Below are 24221 nucleotides of genomic sequence, written 5' to 3'. Positions count from 1 at the left end.
AGAATGTTTTTAGATCTGAAGACACACCCAGTATTTGAAAATGTCTATTCTATACTTGTCAAACCAGTGAGGCAGCAATTCAGTTGAAATGTATCACTAGTCCTAAGAACATACTGTATATGTAGCTCCAATACTGTTTTTCTATTTCCCAAGCTAAAGCAATGGAAACTAGTAAAAAGGAGTTAACCACTATATCTGCCCACCCCCCTGAAAATTGCCACCACTGTAGCAGAACTACATATATTCAAGACATTTTCAATGAAAACAACCTCATGCCTGCCAAAAACAGGTTGTGATTCATTAGGTGACAGAATGAGGCGTATCAGAGGCTGTGTTTCCAGATGACATACACAGACCTGCCATAAATATTCTGATCCTTCTCCTGATTAAACCTCTCAGCTCTACAAAAAGTTCAATGAATAAATATTTTGCAGTAGTGCAGTCTCACCTCCAGTTCTTCATTCTGCCTCTGCAAGTCTTCCAAGATTATTTGTAGCTCTTCCTCATCTTCGCTCTCACTCTCACTTTCAGAAGAATATTCTTCGGTTTCGCTTCGACCATGCTGGCGACTAAAATAGATGAGCACGTTTGGGGTTTTTTAAGCATACTTCTCGGTTTGCCTAGATTGCTATACAGCATTAATCAATTGCCACATAATGGACATGAACTGGAGCACAAATACATGTTTACTGTATGGTATACTGAGGGACACGGGTGGCGCTGTAGGTAAAACCATAATGCCTAGGACTTGCCGATCGTATGGTCGGCGGTTCGAATCCCCACGGCGGGGTGAGCTCCCGTTGTTTGGTCCCAGCTCCTGCCCACATAGCAGTTTGAAAGCACCCTTAAAGTGCAAGAAGATAAATAGGTACCGCTTTATAGCGGGAAGGTAAACGGCGTTCCGTGTGCTGCGCTGGTGCTGGCTTGCCAGAGCAGCTTCGTCACGCTGGCCACGTGACCCGGAAGTGTCTGTGGACAGCGCTGGCTCCCGGCCTCTAGAGTGAGATGAGCGCACAACCCTAGAGTCTGTCAAGACTGGCCCGTACGGGCAGGGGTACCTTTACTTTTATACTGTATATGGAGAAGTGTAACTAAACATATACTTGCAAATATTACACTTAGAACACTTTTCAAGAAGCTACCTACAGAACCACTAAAACATAGAACCACTTCTGCTAATATGGTAAAATTCAACAGCCTGTTAAGTTTACTGGATTTTACTAAGATTCAAGCCAAAGTGTAGTGTTAGGATGATGTAGTCAAAAATAGCCAAAGGGTGCAATATAATTATCCTTCCATCACACTCCAGTACGAGCATATTGATTTAAAAATATTATTTTAGAATTCAGAAAGCTTGATTCCAGAGAGGTTGTTACCTTTGAATTTCTGCTATTTCTGCTTGGAGGCGATCTATTTCCTCTTTTTCGGTGGCAATTTGCCTGCGCAAAAACTGCTCCATTGCCAGCAGCTCTTCTTGTTCTGTCAAAATCTCGTTCTCCTGCAAAAGATTAGATTACTTAAGCCTTTGGTTTATGGATCAGGGATATTACACTGCAATAGCTACCCTTCCTTTCTTGACTAAACACATGAACTATAGCTTCTAAAGCTGCTGGGCAGGGGGTGGAAAAGGGAAGAGATGGTTAGGATGCTGACTGGGAAAGAAAGCATAAAACTCGCCGTGCCAAGACATCTCCCCATATAATTTTCCAGACCAAGGCATTTATCTCACCAACTGCACAACTTTATGGGAGGAAGTTCAATATACTGTTTGTTCTTTAGTGTACAAAACCACCATTTAGGAAGCTCTACTTCCTCTCCTGATTCCTAACCACTTGAATGCTCTCAGCTCCAGTGGAAAACTGAAGCACTACATCCCACAGAAATCCTGAATAAGCAAATGTGGGACGGCCTGGTGGAGTTTGGGCTGTACCGCATGATTTAAGCTTGACTTACCATAGTTACAGTATTTTGATAACCTTGCCCTGGACCACAATTTTCTCTTTTAATGAAGATAGGATTGGGACATAGGAAGAATAAATGGGGAGGTGGGTGTTACTTGGGCACCTAAGGGACTGTTTTGGGGTGCATGACCAGAAATTAAAAAAAACACCAAGGATGGTAAAGAATGGACATGGGATTCCTACAGGTAGCTGAGGAACAAGCAGCATTAGTAGGGATGGCCAGTGTAGTGCCAGAAATCGCAGGGGCTGCTGGAAGGCAGCAATTCATTAAATTAACCCATACAGCAACTACTGAAAGGGCATCCTGTTATCTTGAATTAACAACATTTCTGTAACAACTTCGTTAACTCAGAAGCCAGTGGTTGAAATCACTGTCTTCCCCCTCTACTCCCAAATAGTGAGGATCCCAGGGGTCTGAGCTAAGAAGGGTCCATTTTGGGATGAGCAAGCAGTTACACCAGCCTCATCAGGTGCTCATCAAGGTCACCACAAACAAAGTGAGCATCTGGGACTAAGCATGACATCTTTCTAGCCATCCCTGCCCCACCTTTCAGATGCTCAATAAGATTAATTAGAATGCACCTACAGTGAGGGGGGGGAAGAAGACAAAAGTCAGAGATTGATGTGCATTATAATGAGTGAAATAAGTATTTGATCTCCTATCAACCAGCCAGATGTCAGGCTACCTGGTATCTCACTGTATGTAACGAGCTGAGATTAGAAGCACCTGCTGTAAGGGAGAGGTTTTACCTGTAATCCCAGCTCGTTACAGTACCTGTACAAAAGACACCTGTCGACAGAAGCAATCAATCCAGCAGATTCCAAAGTAGCTACCATTACCAAGAGAGCTGTCCAAGGATGTCAGGGACAAGATTGTAGACTTACACAGGCTGGACTGGGATACAAGACCATTGCCAAGCAGCTTGGTGAGAAGGTGATAATTCACAAATGGAAGAAACACAAAATAACTGTCAACCTCCCTTGGTCTGGGGCTCCATGCAAGATTTCATCTCGTGAAGTTGCAATCATCATGAGAACGGGGATGAAGCAGCCCAGAACTACACGGGGGGAATTTGTCAATGATCTCAGGGGAGCTGGCACCATAGTCACCATGAAAACAGTGGGTAACACACTATGCCATGAAGGACTGAGGTTTTGCAGAGACCGCAAGGTCCCCTTGCTTAAGACAGCACATGTACAGGCCCGTCTGCAGTTTGTCAATGCACATCTGAATGACCCGGAGGAGAACTGGGTGAAAGTGTTGTGGTCAGATGAGACCAAAATCGAGCTCTTTGGCATCAACTCAACTCGCCGTGTTTGGAGGAGGAGGAATGCTGCCTACGACTCCAAGAACACCACCCCCACCATGCTTTGGGGGTGTTTTTCTGCCAAGGGGACAGGACACCTTCACCGCATTGAAGGGATGATGGACAGGACCATGTATTGTCAAATCTTGGGTGAGCACTTCCTTCCCTCAGCCAGGGCATTGAAAATGGGTCAAGGGTGGGTATTCCAGCATGACAATGACCCAAAACACACAGCCAAGGCAACAAAGGAGTGGCTCAAGAAGAAGCACATGAAGGTCCTGGAGTGGCCTAGCCAGTCTCCAGACCTTAATCCCATTGAAAATCTGTGGAGGGAGCTGAAGGTTCGAGTAGCTGACTTTTGTCTTCAGGGTTTCTGGGGGTTTTCCTGTTGTTATTCTGTCTCTCACAGCTACAATAAGCCTACCATTAAAATTATGGACTGGTCATTTCTTCATCAGAGGGCAAACGGGCAAATTTAGCAGAGGATCAAATACTTTCCCCCCTCACTGTATAAATTAAAGTTTCGTTAAAGTATCAAAGAATTCTTTAAATATGAATGTCCGTTTCTCTCCAAGTCAGTTTGGCAACAGTTAAATGTTACCTTAATGAATAGTGAAAAGGGGAAGAAGAAGAGGAAGAAAAATAAAAAATAGTGCATTCAACATCAGAAACTACCTGAGCGAGCAGAATATTAATAACTTCTTCATTCTCATTCATTTCCTCTTTGGAAACATCCTCCTTTGAAAGGCTGGCAATCTCTCGTGCAATCTTTGTTTCACACTCCTGCATTGAAAAAATCTTGATTAATGGCCACTGCCAAACATAGCCATATGGTTAAATGAAATTGTATCTAAACAGGAGCTCACAGAGGGTTTTGTGCTGTTATTATACTGAGAAAATATCTGAAGTTTTCAAACTTCCTAAAGTAGCATTAGTGGGTCAGGTTAATCACTTGCTTTCCCTTCTAGGACAGATGGCGGTTAAATCTGTGCAGCTGCTTTTGATTCTCTGTGAACAAGCAGACTGTGGGTTCCCCCAGCAGACAGATCAGTTGATTTATGCACTGTGGCAAGCAGACATTTTCACATACCTGAAGATATCGTGATTAACCACACAAAAGGCATTGGCCAATAAAGCCCAAGGCAATTACAACAAAAGACTGAAAGGTAACCTTGTCAGAAGCTCGAACACCAAACTGTGAAACTGAGAGCCAGAAACTGTAAGCGTCCCAAGAGAAGAGCAGTCATCTAGTGCAACATTTCTATTCCATGCCTTTGCAACAGAAACTCAGCACGCTTTAGAAGTGACATATCAGGAATACACACAATTTTATCATTATCAGATACCAGGCCATTCATTATTACAGGATAGGCTACCAAGGATCCCAATAATGAGATCCTGGAATTCAACCACTGTTGATGTGCAGCAGTGCCCAGTGTTTTAAGGAACTATAAACAATCCCGCACTAGACTAGTTAAAAGCCTCCATAGCAGAAAGGAAGAACAGCTCTGTCTCCCCTGTCAGGGATAGCATGGTATTTTGATTAAGACAATGTTAGCTACTATTTCTATCACCAAAGCAAAAAACCAAATGAGGCAGCTTAGAAATTATGAGAGTCCTCTTCCTGTCCAATTCGCGTGGGTTACATACAAAGAAACTCACTTGTCTTTTAGCTTCTCTTAGCTTCCTTTTGAGAGCAGTCAAAATTCTTTGCACCTCCCATAATCTCTCCTCTTTGGATAAATCTTTGATCCCCGCCTGTAGGTCTCGGTGTAAACAATTCAACAGGAATTCCTAGTAAAACACACACCATATTCAGCAATATTATTCACTTTCTAAGCTGAATTTTTTTTTAAGCACATAAGAAGAGCCTGTTGGATCAGGCCAGCAGCCCATCCAGCATCCTGATATCACAATGTCAAGCCAGATGTCTATGGGAAGCCCAAAACCAAGATCTGAATGCAATAGTAGTCTACTCACTTGTGAGTCCCAGAATAGCATTCAGAAGCATAGTGGAGGCAGAACATAGCCATTGTGAGTAGTAGCTGCTGATAGCTGGTGTAAACCTGCCCTGTTATTCCCCTGCCCCCCAACACACAATTGTCTACAACGGGAGGGGAAGCTTGAGGCTCCTTCATTTTTAGTTCTTACTTTCCAGTCAAAAAATTCTGGAGCCTTCTTCACCACCTCTTTTATTAAAGAAGTAGGAGAAGCAACTCTGTAGTTGAGATGTATCACATCCTATGTTAAAACCCAAACTTATTTCTTATAAAATGAAGATAATTTCTCCTGTATGATTATTTGTCGGGTCAGTATGAAATTTGCCCTGTTTCAATATAACAATTCAACTGAAAGAGCCAAGAAAAGTACAAGTGCACCAACCTGTCTTCTAATTTCTTCTTTGATGCTTTCCTGTGTTTCAGGCAATGCTGGCATTGTTGCCATGTTAGACCAGCGTAGAGGCTTTGTCACCCGTTTCAGAATCACATTTCCAAAGAACTCTTGAACATGTGTGAAAAACACATACAAGACACGGTTGCTGATCTGAAAAGACGTAACAGTCAAATTACTACTTTTGACCTTCCTCTCTAATCATTCGGTCTGCAAACATCCACAGCATAGATGCTAAATAATTCTTAACAGACCTAAGATATTCCTTCCTGTAACTTCTTGAACAGGCTAAAGACGCAGAGATCATGTTTAAAAACAATTAGCTGTTGAAATGTAATCATGTTAAAATCTAATGTAATCATGTTAAAACTGCGTTGTTTCCCCTAAAAAAAAAAAAATCACACAACTATCTGGGCGGAAATGTAATGGTCGACTCTTTGATCCTAAACAAGTTACTCATTTATGTCAATTGTAACCATCAGCAAATAAGAATTAAGTTCCAAATTGGCTTTAATAACAACTCCAGGCTGTTGCTACTGTTTGTTAACTTCATAACTTTAAAGGCTCCAAAGGAATCTAGTAAATGTGTTTTTTGTTTAAACGTTGGGGTCTGACCATTTGCCACCTTCACGCAAAGAGAAATTTTCATCCAGGAAAGGCTGAGTAAATGATCTTACAATTTTATTTTGTTTTACTTTTTACTTTAAACTTTTGGCTTGACCTGCCTTTAAGAGTAATGTGGAGTGTTCTGCTCTGCAATAGCAGTACATTTTCTTCCAGTGCAACATGATTGAAATCAATATTTGAGTTCATCTCCACTAGCCTGATATGGGAGGGGTTCTGAGAAGAGGCCAAGGATGGACTAAATGACAGGTAGTTGTAGAACAGTAGAAGAATCCACAAAGGGAAGTTGCAAAAACCTTTCTGACAATCTTTCCTTTGTTCTTTTCACCATGATTTGGCTTTACGATAAAACGGCACCATTGGACTTCTCTTATTTAGGCAATACCAACTGCATTGTAACACCAGTTGCTCTAGTACTACAAAACAAAAGGGAAGAAGACTCTGGACTCTACCAACGGGAGGCTGCACCCCCTGCCTCCCAGGAAGAACACCATGGCAAACAGAAGATTAATTCCTTGATCAGAGAAGGAACAGCTGCTCCAATGCTTGCTTACTTCTCCCTTTCCCATTCCTTTTATGAGATGTATATGAGATGTTGTGTCTGCCTTATCTTTAATACACATATAGGCTTAGAAAATCTTAGGAGCTTTGGAAGTGTAAAATAACAGCAATACTATTATTCAACACGTTAACATAAATGGATTATGAAGGTGACGTGTCAAACGTGCACTTCTGACCGCCTAATCCTAATGCCCCAGTTTGATGCTCTTACATAACAGAAAACCAGAGACATCCATCCAGTCTGTTCCTGCAAACTTCCTAAAATTGACTAGGCAAGAGCAGGGTTTTTTTAAATAAAGACCCTGTGCTGTTAGCCTTCTTTGTTACGTCTAAGCACTAGGAAATGGATCCCAGAGAAAGTGTTAACTTTATGTCTTGCAATCCCAAAAATGTCAGAACTCTTAGTAAGCAAAATATTTGCTAACATTTTATACTGTCAATTTCAGAATCTCCAGCTGGGTTAAAACATTGATTTATATCCTCTCTATGAAGTCTTAGTACTTTGTAGTACTTTGTATACCTGCAACATTTTAAAAAGTGCCTTTTTAACTCCCTACCTATAATAAGAATATTCAAAGCATAAAGTATTTTTTATCACTTGTCAGTCATTTTAAAAAACACAAGGAAGTATACACTGAGAAGAGATACTACTGTTCATGGCCTTGAAAACTGATTTGTTTTGGAATCTAGCTGTCACATTAGTTTCCATAAAAAATCTGGAGTCTAGAAATATATGACTTTAACTGAACTTAATCCTACATATATAACAAGATATGACAGGGTAATACCATGTTGCATTCATTTTATGTTGGCTGCTAAGAAGGGAGATGGAGCAAAGCAAAGACACCAAAGAACATTGCCTAATCCACATGCTCAAAAGGCTTCACTCTCTCATTGGATTACATAAAAATGGCAGTGATAAGAAAAAAACAAATATTACCTAGACTTCAATTCTCAACTGGGAATAATTGAAATTCAAAGATATAATGGAATAAATTTAAACAACAAAAAGTATAACACTATCAAATGATTTGATTTTTGTCTTGACTTTAGTTGATACATTGCACAAAAGGAGTTTCAACCGGAATATCTTGTTTAGCACTTGAACAACTGGTTTGACAGCATCATTATTCAGTAATAAAATTAAAATGAGATTACTGTAATTACTCATTCTGGAAGGAGATCAACATATGTGATCTAAATTTGGAGATGCGAAGGTAGCAGGTGGTTAAGCCCTCAGTACCTAGCAAAAGTCCAGGTTCTAGTGCTTTTATACTGATATATGTAAATTATCATATGACTAACAGTGTAGCCCTTGTGTACTCAAAAGTTAGTTCACTTTATTCAATGGGACTTAATACCTAGAAAGTATATTTTCTGCAACCCTTTCTCATGCCTGCATGGCCAAAGGTTAAAAATGCCAACCATTTGGGATGCCAAAGACAGTGGTCTCTGATTTCAAAAATATCCAAGATTGTAAAGACATTACTAAATATATCAAAGAAAGGATGGCTGTTTTAAGCTTCAAAATCTCAAAAGTTGCTGCTGCTTGGTAAAGCTGGGTTTCGTTTGCATAATTTTCTTTCCCTGCAATGCTAATTGAGAGAACAGAAGTAATGAATAGAGAGCCATTAAAACATTGCAGGAAGAATGGTAAATTATGTATAACTTTAGGGTATGTCAAATAAACCCTCAACCAAAACAAAGATCCATTCTGTTCTAGACCTTGGGAGGCTGGGGAGGAGGACACAAAGAGAACTAACACAGTCCCAGTTTAGGAGTGTCTAACGTGGCTCCCTTGCCTGAACACAATCTGGAACGATGGGCTCTGCAGTTACCATTTTACTGTACACCTGCTCTCTGATAGTTGCAGACTGGTCTGGATTATGTAAGAGGGTGACTGGGTACTACCAGAAGGTCATTAAGTTTGAATTGTTGGTCCCAACCAACTATAAATGATAGCTTGGTGCACAATTAATTACATTTACATCCCCTCTTCCTCTGAAGAGTCAAAATAGCTTCTACATTCGTCCTATGCAGATTCCAACTCTGCTTACCTTCAGCAACATATGGATGTAGGCAGGGATATAGAGAGCACAGTGGTTCTCAAAGAGTGTGGCATGCTACGTTGGTGCGTTGGTGTGGCAGGAAAGGATAGCAAGTGTGGCAGGAAGATTCAAGGACAATCAAATAAACACCTAAACATTCCAGTGTAGTATAGTATAGCACCAGAATATATATATTTATTTGCAGAATATGGATAGATCTTTTCAAAATGAAGCACAGCTAGTTGTTGCTTCTTTTTGTGTCCCAATGTATTTCTTATCAATTAAAAATTCAGTGTGGCAAGAGCAAATTATTATTCTGAAATTGGCCCAGAGAAATAAGTCTGAAAACCACTGATATATATATTTAGAGAGAGAGAGAGAGAGAAGTAGGGAAAGAGAGAGCCTATTATGCATACCTGAACAGTTGGGCTGAGTACTATGGAAATGTTCTGTATATTCATTTTTGTTTCTAGTTCCTTTGCAATTACATGGTCCATGTGCACAATCAGCCAAGAAATTAGGAGATAGTTACACTCGGGTAGTTCTTTCAGGAGACGCTGGCACTCCTGCAATTTCTCAACCTCCAGGCTCTTCCCACAAGCATCTTCAAAGCGAGGCATGAGCTCTTTGGTAAGCAAGTTCTCAGGGAGTTCACGCAGATACTGCTTCAACAAGCTGGCTACAGTGTTAGGCTCATACTCCTCCAGGTTGGGGGATTCTTCTCGGTCGTATGCGGCTTTTAGCTCATCCACCTTTGATTTAATTCCTTAAAAAAATATTAAAAAATTTGAATGATTTCACAAAATAATTCCAAAAACAAACAAAAATAGAGCAATCACACATGTAAAGCACTATGTTCATTTTGCAAAGTCACAAAACACTGGGGAAAGTTCTCAAGTAAGTTTTATTCAGAGCAGACCCATTGAAATGAATGGGCCTACATTAGTTGCGTTCATTAATTTCAATAGGTCTGCTCTCAGGAAAACTTTGTTGAATACCACCCTGGGCTCTTAACTCAAGAAATAACACTACAGCATGCTGACTGCAGATAAGGGTGTGTGCAATGGAGGAGGGAAGGAAGGAGCACTAGGCTGCAGCTGCATGGCTTAGCACTGCATGGATGAGCCAGAACAAGCCCAAGCAGAACAAGCCCACAGTCTGACACCAGCTTGTTATGAAACTTGCCAGTTTGTTTTAAATTAGAATCCATGTTTCAAATGTAGTAATGACCCAGGATTCTGTGAAACTAAACTCTGTCAAAATGCACCTCAAGACCATGACGGAAAAGTCACTCAGGCTCATCCTTGGGTGTTAAACCATAGTTTTGTGTATTTTGTGGGTGCATCCAGGGTCTCCAATTTACAGCAAAAGCAGGTAGAGGAGAAACAGCAGAGATAGTGGTTGGATGGTGACTTTTTGATTTTGGAATTCCGACCATCCCTTTAATTTGTTTAATAATAAAATACCACACCCATGTTCTGATGTGTCTGATGTGTTGTGCACTATCCACTTATAATCCTTATTTCTAAGAACACACCTGGTCAACACAGGCCACCAAAATTCCATGCAGGCAAATGCATGGAATTCTATGCTGGTGAATGAGCAAACTGGTGGAGGAGAGACAAACTGCTCTGCTGTCCTCTGCCTGCGTGTTCGGTTTCCATGCTAGTCATAGAGGAAGGAAAGGCACAGAAATGCAGAAGGCTTAAACACCCATTCACACCACCAGTTTGCTAAGAGGAGGGGCTTTCCCTCCTCCATGGCCAGCTTAGAAACTAGCAGGTTAGTAAAAAATAAAATAAATAATCAGAGTACTTTACTTCTCTGCATTGTTCAGACTTGCCCAAACACTTTCCAATGCTTGCACAAATTCCCTTTCAAGCTTAAATTCCAAGCAGTATCCATATCTACTACCCAGAGAAGGACACTTTACACTGTCATGATCATACTGTAGCATGGCCTGGCATAGTAAAAGATATAAACCTATGAACTACAAAGATCAGAAAATTATATTTCTGCAAGAAATAGTGACATAGTGTCAATAAAAGTGTGGCTATGCTTTCATATTTATGTATCACCAATGTGCAATGTTTGCACTAAACATCTCTTCAAAATATTTACTTCCTGTGCAGTTTTGTCTTTAAATTCTGCCTTGGAATTTGCATTTCAGTTCCTGTCAAAACAGCTCGTGCATTGCATTTCGATCACGGGCATGATGCCTCTCACAGGTGGCATTCACAATTCAAAATACAGCTGTATAATTAAATAAATGACTCGAACCATTGTTACTTTTATGTGGATCAAGGGTTACACAACTACTGTGGCTGCTAATTATCTTGGCATTACCACCGGGGTGTTTTCTTCAAATCCAAGCTAAACCCTCAACTGCTATTGCAACATTTCCCCTGTTTTTTCAAGATACCAGCTAATGAGGACTTTGTGTATAAATTCCATTTGGAAGAAAGTCAAAATGAAAGTCTAGGAGGGAAAAACAGCTGAAGAATATGTTCTCTCCCTACCATATGCCACTTGACAAATCACTATTTTATTTGCTAGCACTGAATCTTTTATACAAAATAATTAAAAATATATAGCAAACAACTGCAAGGTTCTTAGCATCTCTGATTAGGTTATATTCTCACACTCCTCAAGCTACTTACACCACTATATACCATTATACATACTGAAGTCACTACTCCAGAGCAAGCATTGTGAGGAATGCAGTTGGGAAGTGCCATGTGCCAATTTTCTCTTTCTATCACAAAGACTGAACCATGTTGTTGTTGTTTTTCAATTGCTCTACTCAGCAAGCAGGTTGTGGCAGATGGCTGAGGAAACCGCTTGGAAATCAGTGCCACTCTAGGGATGAATGATTTTAATGGATCTGATAAGACACTGTGCCCTCAAATGCAAAAGACTAGATTTGCTAACTTACGGAATAATCTTATATGTTCATTGAAAAGAAAATCCAGTCAAATTCAAAGGGCTTACTTCTAGGAAACTGGGCATAAAATTTGCAGTCTTAATTGCAGTGGTAATATATGTAACTTGTTAAAAAAAACCACCCACAATCAAGCAATTTATAAATTTTATGAACTAGATAAAAAAAAATGAACATTTACCCAGCAGCAAGCAACACTGAACACAAATGGCAGGTGTATATAGAATTGTGTCTTTAACCTCTTGAACTTTAATATGTATAAGCAGGATAAATCATTTTTCAATTATACCTGCTTATCAGCAATCCTTCCAGCCTTAAATTTAGAGCTAGCCTAAATTCAACAGCAGCTAAGCACATTTGGTTTTAGGAAGCTGCAGGCATTTACAAAGTCACATGAGGTTTTGGGCAATGTGAAGGTGGAGAGCCCCACCATGCCCTTTGGGTCAAAAGACAGGAGGCAAAGCAGAGGAAAGCTACCTTCATTTGGGCCACTATACCTGAAACTCTGTAGATGCCTTCGCATTTCATGCCATATTTCTCTACGTAATCTATACATTCCCGGAAAACTGCTGGCAGGCGGATGCCATCATACAGCATGGTCCTTTCTGCTGCATCTGCCAAAGGGATACCAAACACAGGGCGAGGCCTGGGAATATCCACCTGCGGTATCTCTGCCTCTTGAGCTGGTTTCTTCTTCTTCTTCTTCTCTTTCCATTGTTTCACAACATCCGCTGCTGTCAAGTCTTTAGATTTTTTCTCTTTATGTTTTTCCTCCTTGTGCTTGTCCTCTTTATGTTTTTCATCTTTGGGTTTTTCTTTTATCTTAAAATCTTTTTCCTTCTTTTTGGAGAAACTTGGCTTCTTGAAAACGTGGATCCCTTTGGAGCGCTTTAACTTGGAGGGGCTTTCAGCTTCATCCCCAGAGCTGTCTTCCTGGAAGGCTGCATAGCCTTCCGCTGTTAAAGAGAAAAAGGAAGACATGAAGGAGGGAAAATATCAAATGCATAATCTACCTAGAAAAGCCAAAAGGCAGAAAAATGCTCAGCAATAATGTGCTACGTACGCAGATTTGCAGAATTATGCAGGACTTGGATACAATTCTGATGTATTTTCTTCCCCTGAAGAATGTATATGAATTTTAAAAAAATATTACTCTGGTATGAAAGCTTCATACACATTTTTCAGGAGAGATACACAAGCAGAATCACATGATTACCTGCTGACAAAAATATGCAAAAATGTACAGTTTGAAGTTTAACTCCAACTTGCAATGCAAGCCTAAGCCAAGACTTGAATATCCCATTGTGTTCAGTGGAGTTATTCCCTGGTAAGTAAACTTAGCACTGGCACCTTAATGTTTTTCATCGTTTCCTCCTAAAGTAAAATGTAACATCAAAATCAATACAGAACTGATGCTGTAAAGTGATATGAAAGGCACATATCTGCTTATCTTAAACCTTTAGCAATATTCCAGGATCTGCTGTAGACTTGTAAAAAAACAGAATGTGCAGAGAATCTTGAAGTTTGTATATGATTCAGGCCTATGTGATTTTTCTTGGATAGACACTTGCATCCTGTTGCATGAATTTTCCAGTTTGGTTACCATTTTCTTAGATGGCCAACAGGCAAACAGGGATATGTGATAATTTATGAATGAGTGCATATATAAAGCTCATTATTGTGGCAAAAGAGTTTGTAGAAGATGAGTAGAAGAGCTATTGCTAGTCTCTATTACCACCAGGAGGGTCTCACGGATAAGAAGCAGAATATGAGCAGGAAGACTCAGATTCAAATCCATGCTAAGCTTTGGAAATTTAATGGATGCCATTTGGCTGGTAACCATATCTTAGCCTAACATACCTCAACAAAGTTATTATAAGGATTAGTGTGTGTCTGTGTGTAGGTGGGGCATGTACACTGTCCTGCCCTGGGTTCTTGGAAGAAGAGTTGTATGAAAGTGAAGTTAATAAAATTATTTAATAACCATTGCAATCAGAAACAATATTCAAACAGCACACATTTTCCATTAATAAATGGAAATAATTTTTGAACTTTCATTTGTTATTTAAGAAGCATTATAACACAGTTGTTCATACTTGCAAAAAGTATAGAAAATTAGTTAGAACTTCTTGAACTTGCACATTTGTTATTTTCATCATAAATATTAATTATAAGAATCATTATTAAAATTAGAATGTCAAAATATATGTATTTTTGCAGTGAATATAACACACTGTCATGGCATCAGTTCAACATCTTTACAAGCACATCTGAAAATCAACCTGCAAAAAATACAAATAATACAATCCTGCTGCATTAAAATGAGTGAGAGCTTTGCTACTGACTTCAATGAGAAGTGGATTGCATTGCAAAAACCACTAAGTGCTTGGAATAAAAAGGCTAGACCAGATATTCTAGGCAAACCAGATATTCTACAACGTAAAAAATTAATGTACAACCTCTAAAAAGAAATAACTTACTTTTCAGTTCCATGGGCAAAGTCGTCCCAATCATCCTGCCAAATCTCTAACTACATGTGCCCATTTGGATTATATAAACTGCACAAGAGAGTTCAATTCCACAGCCATAAGACAAACAAAGCTTTTGCTGCAAATTATCAGGTGCTTTACTTTGCTGCCTCTGAAATAAATGCACAGGAGTCCAATAAGCTACACCTCTTCTGCAACTAGCCCTGCCTACCCTGTAGGGAAGAACAAGAAAATAAATATCTAAAACACACCCATCACTTATTGCAGCACATATGCTAAGACAGAGGAGGAAATGGCTAAAAAAAACCCCTGAACTAAATTTGATGGAGAACCTGCTAGAGCATTGGTTCCCAATTAGCTAAGTACTGTGGACCCACTGTTTTTTCAAAAGCCAAGCCGTGAACCCTACTTTTGAAAATTTTGATATATTTATGGTAGTTTTTATGTGGATGGTGCCCTGGGTGAGTTACGCAGACCCACTGTGCTAGAGCGCTGAAGTGATATTCCAGCATGAATGTCAGGCCACCAAAGTGGGGGTAAGAGCTCTGTATCCACAGATGTAGACCAACTTGGAACCAAAATATATGGTCCATAAATAGACCACCAAGGTACAGCCTTTTAAAAACATGCTCAATGAAGAAGAAAATCATGTTTTTCCGGCCTTTGGTTTTTTAAAAAAAAATGTTTTAACAAACCCCAAATTCTGACTTTTAACTTCTGTTATGAGAAGACCCTACCATTGTCTCACTAAAGATGGGATTTGGGAAATGCCTCAGTACAGTAAAGACCGGACCCAACATCCCCAGATTAAAAGATCCCTGATTGGACCAATGGCCCTTGTTTCCAGCAAGTATTCCACTATATCACATCTCTATTTAACCCATTCCTTTAGCTCAACTGTATGTCCCAAATCCTTTATGCAAATTGGTTTTCTTTATCTCTTGCCTTCTGCTACGCCCTAGGACCGAGAGTAACCAAGCCTTGACCCAACAGTTTCAGTCCTGCACTAAAAATCAAATCCAAAATGACCTAGGTATGCACACTTACTTTGGATTAAGCGCCACTGAACATGGTGGGATTTATTTCCAAGCAAACATTCATAGCCTTCTGCTCTAAGAAACTCTAATTCTTCACATTACTTCAAAAACCAGCAGGCAAACAATGCTGCCACTTTTAAAAGAAGGAAAAACACACACTTGAAGTCTGAAATTCTGGGCTCTCATATTTGTTTAAAATATTTAATAAATAAACAGCTATTGAAATATTAGACCCATAATTTGAAGCTAAGCATCTTGAGTTTTTCTGAATGCCTACTAATACCTCTGTATACACAAAAATATAACAGCATCACAGTACAGAACAGAATGTTCACCACAGATCAAGGCACCAAGATAAAATGTAACTTGCAATCAAAGATACTCCAAAATACAAAAAATGGAGAACTAGCAATCCCTAAAAAAATGTATTATCAAGCAGCCATTTTGACAGCTATGGTACTTGTAGAAGGAGAACAGATGTAGTAGAATTAGCACTGAAACAGTGGATGTGGATAAAAATGCCAAAAGCCATAACTCCCAATACAATTAGAGAAGCAATTTCAGAACTTTTTGACAAGGCTTAGTTGTCTTGGGAAATTTTACAGCTAATGCCATTTTTTGCAATAAATTTATTTTCAGATAGCTCGACAATAAATGAATCTGTCACAACGGAAACCAAAGGGAGCAATTAATGTCAACAATTTTAAATGAACAGAAGATTGATTCATTAGCCTTTAGTTATCTACACATTAAACACAGGTTGGATGGTAGTAGTGGCCATAGTATGCACAGGGCTGGGAAAAGGCATTGCTGCTATCTCCCCCTTGAAATATTTAATTGTTTGCACCTGCAAATGCCAAGGAAAAATGTCCATTTGAAAGTAAGGTTTCATACCAAACTGCACCTGTAAATGAACAATTTCAAGGGGGCTTTTAGAACCAATAAGCTGATCTACCCCAACCACCTTAAAAAGAGGCCCATGGAGTGGTGGCCCAATTTCTGATCCAGCCCTTGGGCTGAAAATGGTTCCCCACCTGTTTTAAAGTGATGGCATTAGCTTTAGACTGTAATTTCTTTAGCTTAAGAAGCCAAGATATGAATGAGTATCGTACACTTGCAGAGAGCTGTTTCGCTCCTCCCTTTGCATGAGCAGGCAAGTAAGTCAACAAGTTTCAATTAACAAGGGTTTCCCATTGTTTCCAAACCAGGAAACTACACTTAATGCTTACAAACAAGCAAGGAATACTAAGGCATTGTTTAAAGTTGGTTTAATATCCTGGTTTGTTTGGAATTTGTTAACCATAGTTTCCCAGTACAAACCTATCAGGAAACTATACGTTAACTGAGAATTCCAGTCTTATTTCCTGAATCATAAGGAAGGACTGAGGTGGCTCCATGAGGCTTGTTCATACCTCAGTTAATTATGAGGTATGATAGTTGATCCATAGCCATGATGTCACTGCTGCAATTTGGAAATATTTTTATAGTCCTCATTTAGACATCATGAAAGCCTTAGCAGATTTACAAATAATCTTAAGACTCTGATGGATACGAAAGCATCACATACCAAAACATTTTATTAGAATTAGCACAGATTTTATAGCACCTTATTCCTTAGAAAACATTTACATACAAAAAACTGTAACACTTATGAAATACATTTACACTTGTGGTGCCACACACATTGATAACTAAATGAATAAATTATATAAAGGGCTACAGTATAATCACATCTTGCACAAGGTTACGCTCTGGAGATGGCGCATATACTCAGCCCACCCCCTTGAAACTGTCACTGTGTGACCATACTTACCTTCTTGAGCCATTGTGCCAAATGGACCTTATACCCAAGGAAGGCAGAGAGCTTTTGAGCTCTTTGCCTTGCTTAGCGAGCAAGTCATGCTCAGCTTGTGGTCTCTGGGATGCTTTTGCGAGATCTCGTGGGGGCATCCACATTCCCACAAGATCTTGCAAGAGCATCCCAGAGCAGGACTTGCCTGGTAAGCAAGATGGAGAGCTTAAAAGCTCTTTCCGCACTGGGAAACCCCAGCGCAAAAGGAGCTTTTAAGTGTGCAATTAATTTGCGCAATTTCAACTGGCCTGCTTTCAACTGCGCAAGACTGAAATCACACTCGTTAACTGTGCACAAGATGGGATCGTGTTGTACATTAAAACACATGCACACAAGTATTGAGTCATGAAAAGCAAACTGTAAATACTAAAAAGCACACTAGTAGCACACAGATTGGAAGAGGAGGAGGACTACCTACTTCTTTTCTCCTTCTTTTTAAATTTTCCTTTCTTCTTCCCATGTTCTTTCTCATCATCAGACACAATATCTGGAGGCTCATGCAGGCTGTCGTGAGGTGGTGATGGCTCGCCAGTTCGATATAAGCCAGGGAATTTTGTTGGGCTGATTTCTTCAGAGCTCGGGGTCCGAGCAAGACTCCCGCCATGCTCTACTCTGCGGTGCTCACTGGGGCTGCTGGTGGGAGGCAGGAAGCACTCCGTCATTCTTACTCTCTGGCACCACAGCAGAACAATATCCTGTTACCTATCCATTATGCCTGCAATAAAAAGAACACATAGTATTTTTGTCGCTGCAAAATACTATTATAGTGAAAGAAACTGCTTTCAATACAGCTTTATATGTATTACACTCAATATGTATTACACTCAATTTCACTCAAGAATTCATCACATGATATAAACAGGACTACTCATGATACCACATACATTGTGGTTCAAGTTTAAAAATCTGAAATTCAACTACAACCATGAAGTACAATTTCAATTTTCAGAATTTGTTAAGAATAGCTTCCTTTACACTCCACATTCTGGCTCATCACAAATCATATATTGATACATCCAGGACTGTGTCTTCTACGAGATTGTATCAAGTCAAGTTCAGTCCAGTATTTTGTTTATTTTGGATATGATTGGTATGTGGCACTATGTTGGTTACAACTTGTCCCCAAACAGATACAGAGAGAAATGCAATGCAATGCTACCTCAGTGGGAACTTTCTACTAGAAGAGTAGCCATATAATCTGTGGTGGCCCAAAGCTTATTTTGAAGTGTACATGCCAAAGTTTCTGATTCTCTTCTACATATTTTGGTTATTACTGGCATTGTATATGTTAAATAACAGAGCAGAAGCTATTGTGGAAACATTTTAAAGCTTACAGTTTGGCATAATTTTATGGATGTAGATGCCATGGTTCATGAGATAGGAGGAGGAGAATGACAATGGCTATTTTGGAAAATGACGTCTGCAACCTAGGGTTTTTCCATTCCAAATTATATCTTCTATGTCATCCAAGTAGAAACTTCAGTCAGTAATGGACTTTCCTGTAGAAGTCTATTACAGCAAAGGGACTATGGATCAGATGGAGAAATCTGACATCCACTTTCGACCTGAAGCAAACTGGGCTATTTTTAAGTTTGACTACTCTATCCTGTTAGCCCTGTTATGTATTTATTTTTTTAAATTATGTGCTGCCTTCCACAAGCCTGGAAGGGCAGAGTACAAGTACTTTAAATAAAGCAATACAAACAATGCAATACAATGTTATCCCAGCACAGAATGGTTAATGTGATATTGGAATGATGTACATCAGACAGAAAATTCATCAGTCATCTCAGCCTTGCAAGTGCACTTTTTTTTGCAAGCAGTGAAGTATTATAGGATTTCTAAAGTCAGAACTTTAAACAAAGGGACCTGAAGTTCCAAATTCAATGCAAAAGAGGGAACCCTTCAATATCCAGAGGTACCTTTCAATCTCAATAAATCTTAGCAATTTGAAGATCCCCCACCCCACCTACTCTTCATACATCCTTTTCTGGCTGGACCCTAGTTCTTGCCCTGCACTCCTCTTAGCTCATAATCTCTCCCCTTTTGTGTCAATTCTGAGAGAAGAATTCTCTATCTTGGAACAGGAGGTAAACCTAAAACAAGAAGTATAAGAGTACACTAGTTTAAAGTATGTCTATGCCAATTTCCTGCATGCACATTGTTTATTTCCATCACAGAACCTGGGGATTGTCTTAGGGCAAAACTATAAGCCTTGTTTGAATCTCTTGCCTTAGCTATCCTTGCTGTCAGACTGACTTGCATTTATGTAAAGAACACTCTGTTCTCTCTCAACGCTAAAGTTTATCACGTGTAGACTATACACTGGTAGAACATGTTGTTATTTCAAAACCAGAATCATAGAATAAAAATTATCAGGACAACTCGTAACTCCCATGTGAATCACTCTCTTGCCTACTATTGCTTATGAAAGTCTTACGAAGGTCCTCCAATTAAGTTGCACAGCCAAGAGCAAGTGCCAAACCACCAGTGAAACAACACCTTGGAGATTTAGATAAGGAGTATGAAGCCATGGAGTTTATCTCTCTCTCCTTCCACACAACTGTTCCAACAAAAATTGAATCCCCTTAAAATTACTTCAAAATAAAAAATAAAAATGGGAGCTCCCACCATAGATGCCATGTCTCTCATGCAGTTTTGGCCCTGAATCAAACAGCTACTGCTACCTAATCAGAAGATAACTCATTCTGAAAACATAGCCTTGCATTTCAGAATTGAAGTTTTCTCAGCTGAGCCTGCAATCCTAGCATAACTGAACAGACTTAGCCCTCACTAAATATGCACTGAATTGAGCTTCATGAGTCAAAACTTAAACCACTTTGCCCTGAGTAGCCCCACTGACCTTGAATGACTAAAAGCTAGAAAAGTGTCCATAAGGTGCCTTTAACTGTAAGTGGGTCAAAGGGAAGGAATACAAAGAATCTATGTATCATAAACAAACCTGATTTGACCCATGTCAGGTTCCTATTTTGTTAACAGCACAGCTGCAACTCTTCAAGTCCATACACAATTTGCTTTTTAAGCAGTTTATTAGCAAACATTCAGACACAGTATAACCTTTATCATAAGTTCATTTCAAAGTCATGGTACAACAAATAACAAACACTGAACAGTTCCGCTCTCTCTGGTGTTGAAATGTTCTGGGAAACATTTTCTTATTCCAGATTCCTCATTTGCTGAGCCACAGCTAATATCATGTGTCCACACATTCTCAAATCTGGCAGAATGTTTGCCTCAATAAAAAAAGAAAAAAATCTTATCTAGATGAACAATTCAATTAAATTCAGAGAGAGAACTAAGCACATACGTATCTCCCACTGAAGTCAGTGGGATCTAAAACTGAATTGTGGCTAAAATGGGCTGGGTTATACCAAAAAATATGAATGGGGAGAACACTGCTTTCCACAGCTTTGAGGAAGCATTTTACTTTGTGACATCTGTGCAGAGGTCCATATTTTTTGGCTGGCCTTGCCTGCAAAGCCAAAAATTATGGTCACAAAAGCTCATCAGATGAGCCCTATTATGGAGAAGCAGCCAGAGAAGCTTCCTGCCAACCTTTCCTAAAGGAAAGAGAGGAGGTGGGAAGAATGGTAGTTTTTGCCTGATGCTTAGCAAAAGTTCTCTGATCACAAGAAAAGATTAAAAATGATACTTCCCCATCTCTTTTCCTTGAAAGTCAGGGCATGAAATCTGTTTTGATCTCAGTGGTCGGTATACTAGCACAGCGCAAGCAATGTAGATATGGGATACAAAACAGAACATGGGGCTTCCAAATCAGTCACCGATTGGAGGAAGAAAAGCTTTCACTGTGAACCAGGAAGGCAAACTTGAAATTGCTTTAGTGTGCTTTAACAATCTTCAGGATGGGGTTACTTGCACTATGCAAGCTGCATTTACATATACACAGCTTGATTTAAACACTCCTGCTGCTGCACTGATCTTCCTCTGTTACTCAAATATTACCAGAGCTGTGGAAGATCCAGCCATGGAGCAGCTGCAACCATGTAGCTCGGGTAAATATATAACCAGCTACAGTTTGAAGCACTTCCAAAACCTTTAGGGAAACTGTAGCCACCTATACAGAAATCATTCTGTGTGGCTAAAACAATTCCTTGTGTTAACAAATGCACCCAACAGGACACATACAAAAAGAAACCTTTCTTAGAGAGAGTTATTTGTGGTGCTGAAGGATATAAGCAGCTGCCTTTTCCAAAGCCAGACCAACTGTGCCTGAATGAGGACAGTCCTGTCTGACAGTAGCTCTCCAGGATTTCAGAGAGAGGTATTTTTAAACTTTTTTTCTTTTACAAGGTGCACTGGTATCTTTAGTATTTGCTCTGTTGCTAATAACAAGCATTCTGTGTGACCAATACAATTACGAGCATAGACACAAATCTATAAATCTTTTAAAATATATCACAGTATTTGTTTCTTCAACTAATCCTGGTATGTTATGGTTTTCATTAAATACAGAAACTAAAGTATGTTATAAATGTACACAAAGGAGGCAGTAGTGCTCCTAAAGAAGCCTTCCTTGGATCTTGAGGTGTTTGACAACTACCACCCTATCACAAATATCCCCTTTTGGGGGTAAGGTGATTGAGAGGGGGCTGGCAGACACTCTTAGAGGAAGCTGATGATATTGATCCATTTCAGTCTGGGTTTGAGCCTTGTTTGGGAACAAAATCATCTTTGGATGTCCTGATACATGATGTCCTTCAGAAGCAGGACAGACCTTGTTGCTCTTGCTTGGTCCCTCAGCAGCTTTTGATACCTTTGACTATGGCCACTTCTGTGTTGTGAGTTGGTGGCACTGTGCTGAAGCGATTCCGCTCATACCTAAGGGGCTGGATTTAGTAAATAGCATTAGGGGATTAGGTTTTCCTCTTTGGCAGTTGCACCGTGGGGTGCCACGGGATGCTTTTTATCCCCAATTCTGTTTGATTTCTGTTTGGCTGCTGACACATACTGTATTTTTCGTCCCATAGGACGCTCCATCCCATAGGACGCACCTAGTTTTTTTTTGGGGGGGGGAATAAAGGAAAAAATGTTTTCCTTTATTTCTCCCCCAAAAACAAGTCGGGGAACAGCGGGATGGCGGCGTTGCGCCTCCCTGCTGTCCCCCGGGCTTGGGGGGCTGGCCGATGTCTGCCCGGCGTGAGTGGCGCTCTGCTTCAGGGCGCGCCGGGCGGCAGGCTGCTCCCCACGCTGCGGATGTCTGCCTGGCGAGAGGGGCGCTCTGCTTCAGGGCGGCCCACGCACCGGGCGACAGGCTGCTATCCACAGCCTGGGGAGCCCTGCGGGAACTCCCGCAGGGCTGCCTAGGCTGCAGGTGTGTTCCCGAAGCGCCAGACGCTCTGCTTTCAGCGCGCCCAGCGCTCCGGGAAGCAGGCTGCTATACGGTGCGCACCAACCCTCTCGCTCTCCAAGCTTCAGCGAAAGCCTGCAGTCGCTCCATAGGACGCACCCAGATTTCCCCTTCATTTTTGGAGGGGAAAAGGTGCGTCCTATGGGGCGAAAAATACGGTATATGAGCTTCTGTAATCCTTTTTTAAAAAAAATTAAATCCCTGTTTATTTTTGCACATCTAAGTAACTAAGAAAGGGTACATGGAAGACTGCAACAGTTACTCCCCCAAAAAGAAAAACCATTACATAAATGCATCCTGAATCACAATAGTTACCACTGTGTTCCCATTTCATAAGTTTATTTGATCCTACAAACAGGATGCTTGTGAATGGGGGCTGGCTGGTTGCAGTTTAACATCATTAATTAGTTATCTTTTAACCATCCTGCCATAGTCTCAAAGGGGCATGTTTATGCATTAAGAGAGTCCACATAAGTAGTCACCGGGAGCATTAAGCAGGCAAAAGTGGGTGGGGGGAATGATGGTGAGTGGAAGATACTCGGACAACACACATTTACTCAGAGGTTAACCCCACTACATGCAAAGGGCCTTTTAAACATGTTAAGCGTGCATAGGATTGCAACCTGAACCACTTGTTGCAGAGTATTTATTTATTTCATAAAATTTATACACCCTTGAGTGCAACCCCCCCCCCAAAAAAAAAAACACCTCAAAGCGGTTGATAATGTCGACGTTGCTTGCATCGTTTTCATCCCACCCGCAGGGTGTGCCAATATGCCAACACCCCATTCAGCAATCCTGAGGAGAAAAAGGGAGTGGCAGCCTGCGAACCAACCGGGCCTCAGTCACAAGGCGCCCCCAGGCGCTAGGGGGCGCTGCACAAGGATACTAGCGCATGCGCGCCGCAGAGAGCGCTTCAGTTAATGCCCTTCTCCCACAGGCTCGGCCACATTTCCCTCCCTCACCCCCTTCTCGGAGGCAACGGAGCTGATGTGAGGGAGAACCCGGGTCGGGTGGGGAGCCCTCACGCGCATGAGCATGGCCCCAGCACTGACCTGAGCGGGTGGGTGGGGAGCCCGTCGCTGGCAGGACGGCTGTGCTGAGCTTGGCTCCTCTTCGGCCTCATCCGGACCCCGCTCCGTGCCCCATCCCCTCGCCGCCCGCTTACAAGGTCGGGTATAGGGAACAGAAGGAGGCAGTTTGGAGGCGCATGCGCGAGCGCCCTTCTCTCCTCCTCCCCCCCCGCTTCTCCGGCCTGTTTCTTGCAGCCCTTTGGCTATCGAGGGCAGAGGCCGGAATTAGGCAGCGCACGCGCATGACGCACAGGGAGGGGCTGTCGTAGTAGCTGAGGGAGCGAGCTACCCAAGAGGAGCGGAGAAGGGAGCCTGCGCCTGCGCACTTGTTCTCCCTATTTTTACATAACGGGTAGAAAGTCCCGCCTGCCCCTTTTTTTTGTTTGATGCATTTTGGGAGATGTAGTCTTATGAGGGGGGGTGGAAGCGAAGGGATGGTTTGAGCCAGGAGCACGCATGCGCATTGCATAGGCGTCCGAATTAACGTTAAATTTACGCCCAAGCGGTGTCCGTTCCTCTGTGGTATAATTCGCTTTAACAAAATTAGA

At 41.0% G+C, this 24221-nt stretch overlaps 1 protein-coding gene across 1 annotated transcript in view; it reads right to left on the bottom strand.

Moving 5' to 3' along the window:
* RALBP1 (ralA binding protein 1) overlaps window positions 1-23984 on the bottom strand; it is a 28623-nt gene extending 4639 nt beyond the window's left edge. The window contains exons 1-9 of the mRNA XM_083518667.1: window positions 23656-23984; window positions 17630-17926; window positions 12331-12789; window positions 9309-9658; window positions 5651-5812; window positions 4931-5062; window positions 3944-4051; window positions 1377-1498; window positions 449-569 (exon numbers count right to left, since the gene is read on the bottom strand). Of these exons, the coding sequence (XP_083374793.1) occupies window positions 449-569; window positions 1377-1498; window positions 3944-4051; window positions 4931-5062; window positions 5651-5812; window positions 9309-9658; window positions 12331-12789; window positions 17630-17873 (1698 nt within the window). The 5' untranslated portion in view covers window positions 17874-17926; window positions 23656-23984. The remainder of the gene's footprint in view (window positions 1-448; window positions 570-1376; window positions 1499-3943; window positions 4052-4930; window positions 5063-5650; window positions 5813-9308; window positions 9659-12330; window positions 12790-17629; window positions 17927-23655) is intronic.
* Between the last annotated feature and the right edge of the window lie 237 nt (window positions 23985-24221).

The sequence above is a fragment of the Podarcis liolepis genome (assembly GCF_965112155.1).
Source record: "Podarcis liolepis genome assembly, chromosome: 8".
Classification (NCBI taxonomy): domain Eukaryota; kingdom Metazoa; phylum Chordata; class Lepidosauria; order Squamata; family Lacertidae; genus Podarcis; species Podarcis liolepis.
The sequence above is the reverse complement of the archived record's forward strand: the minus strand, read 5'-3'. Positions and strand labels throughout refer to the sequence as shown.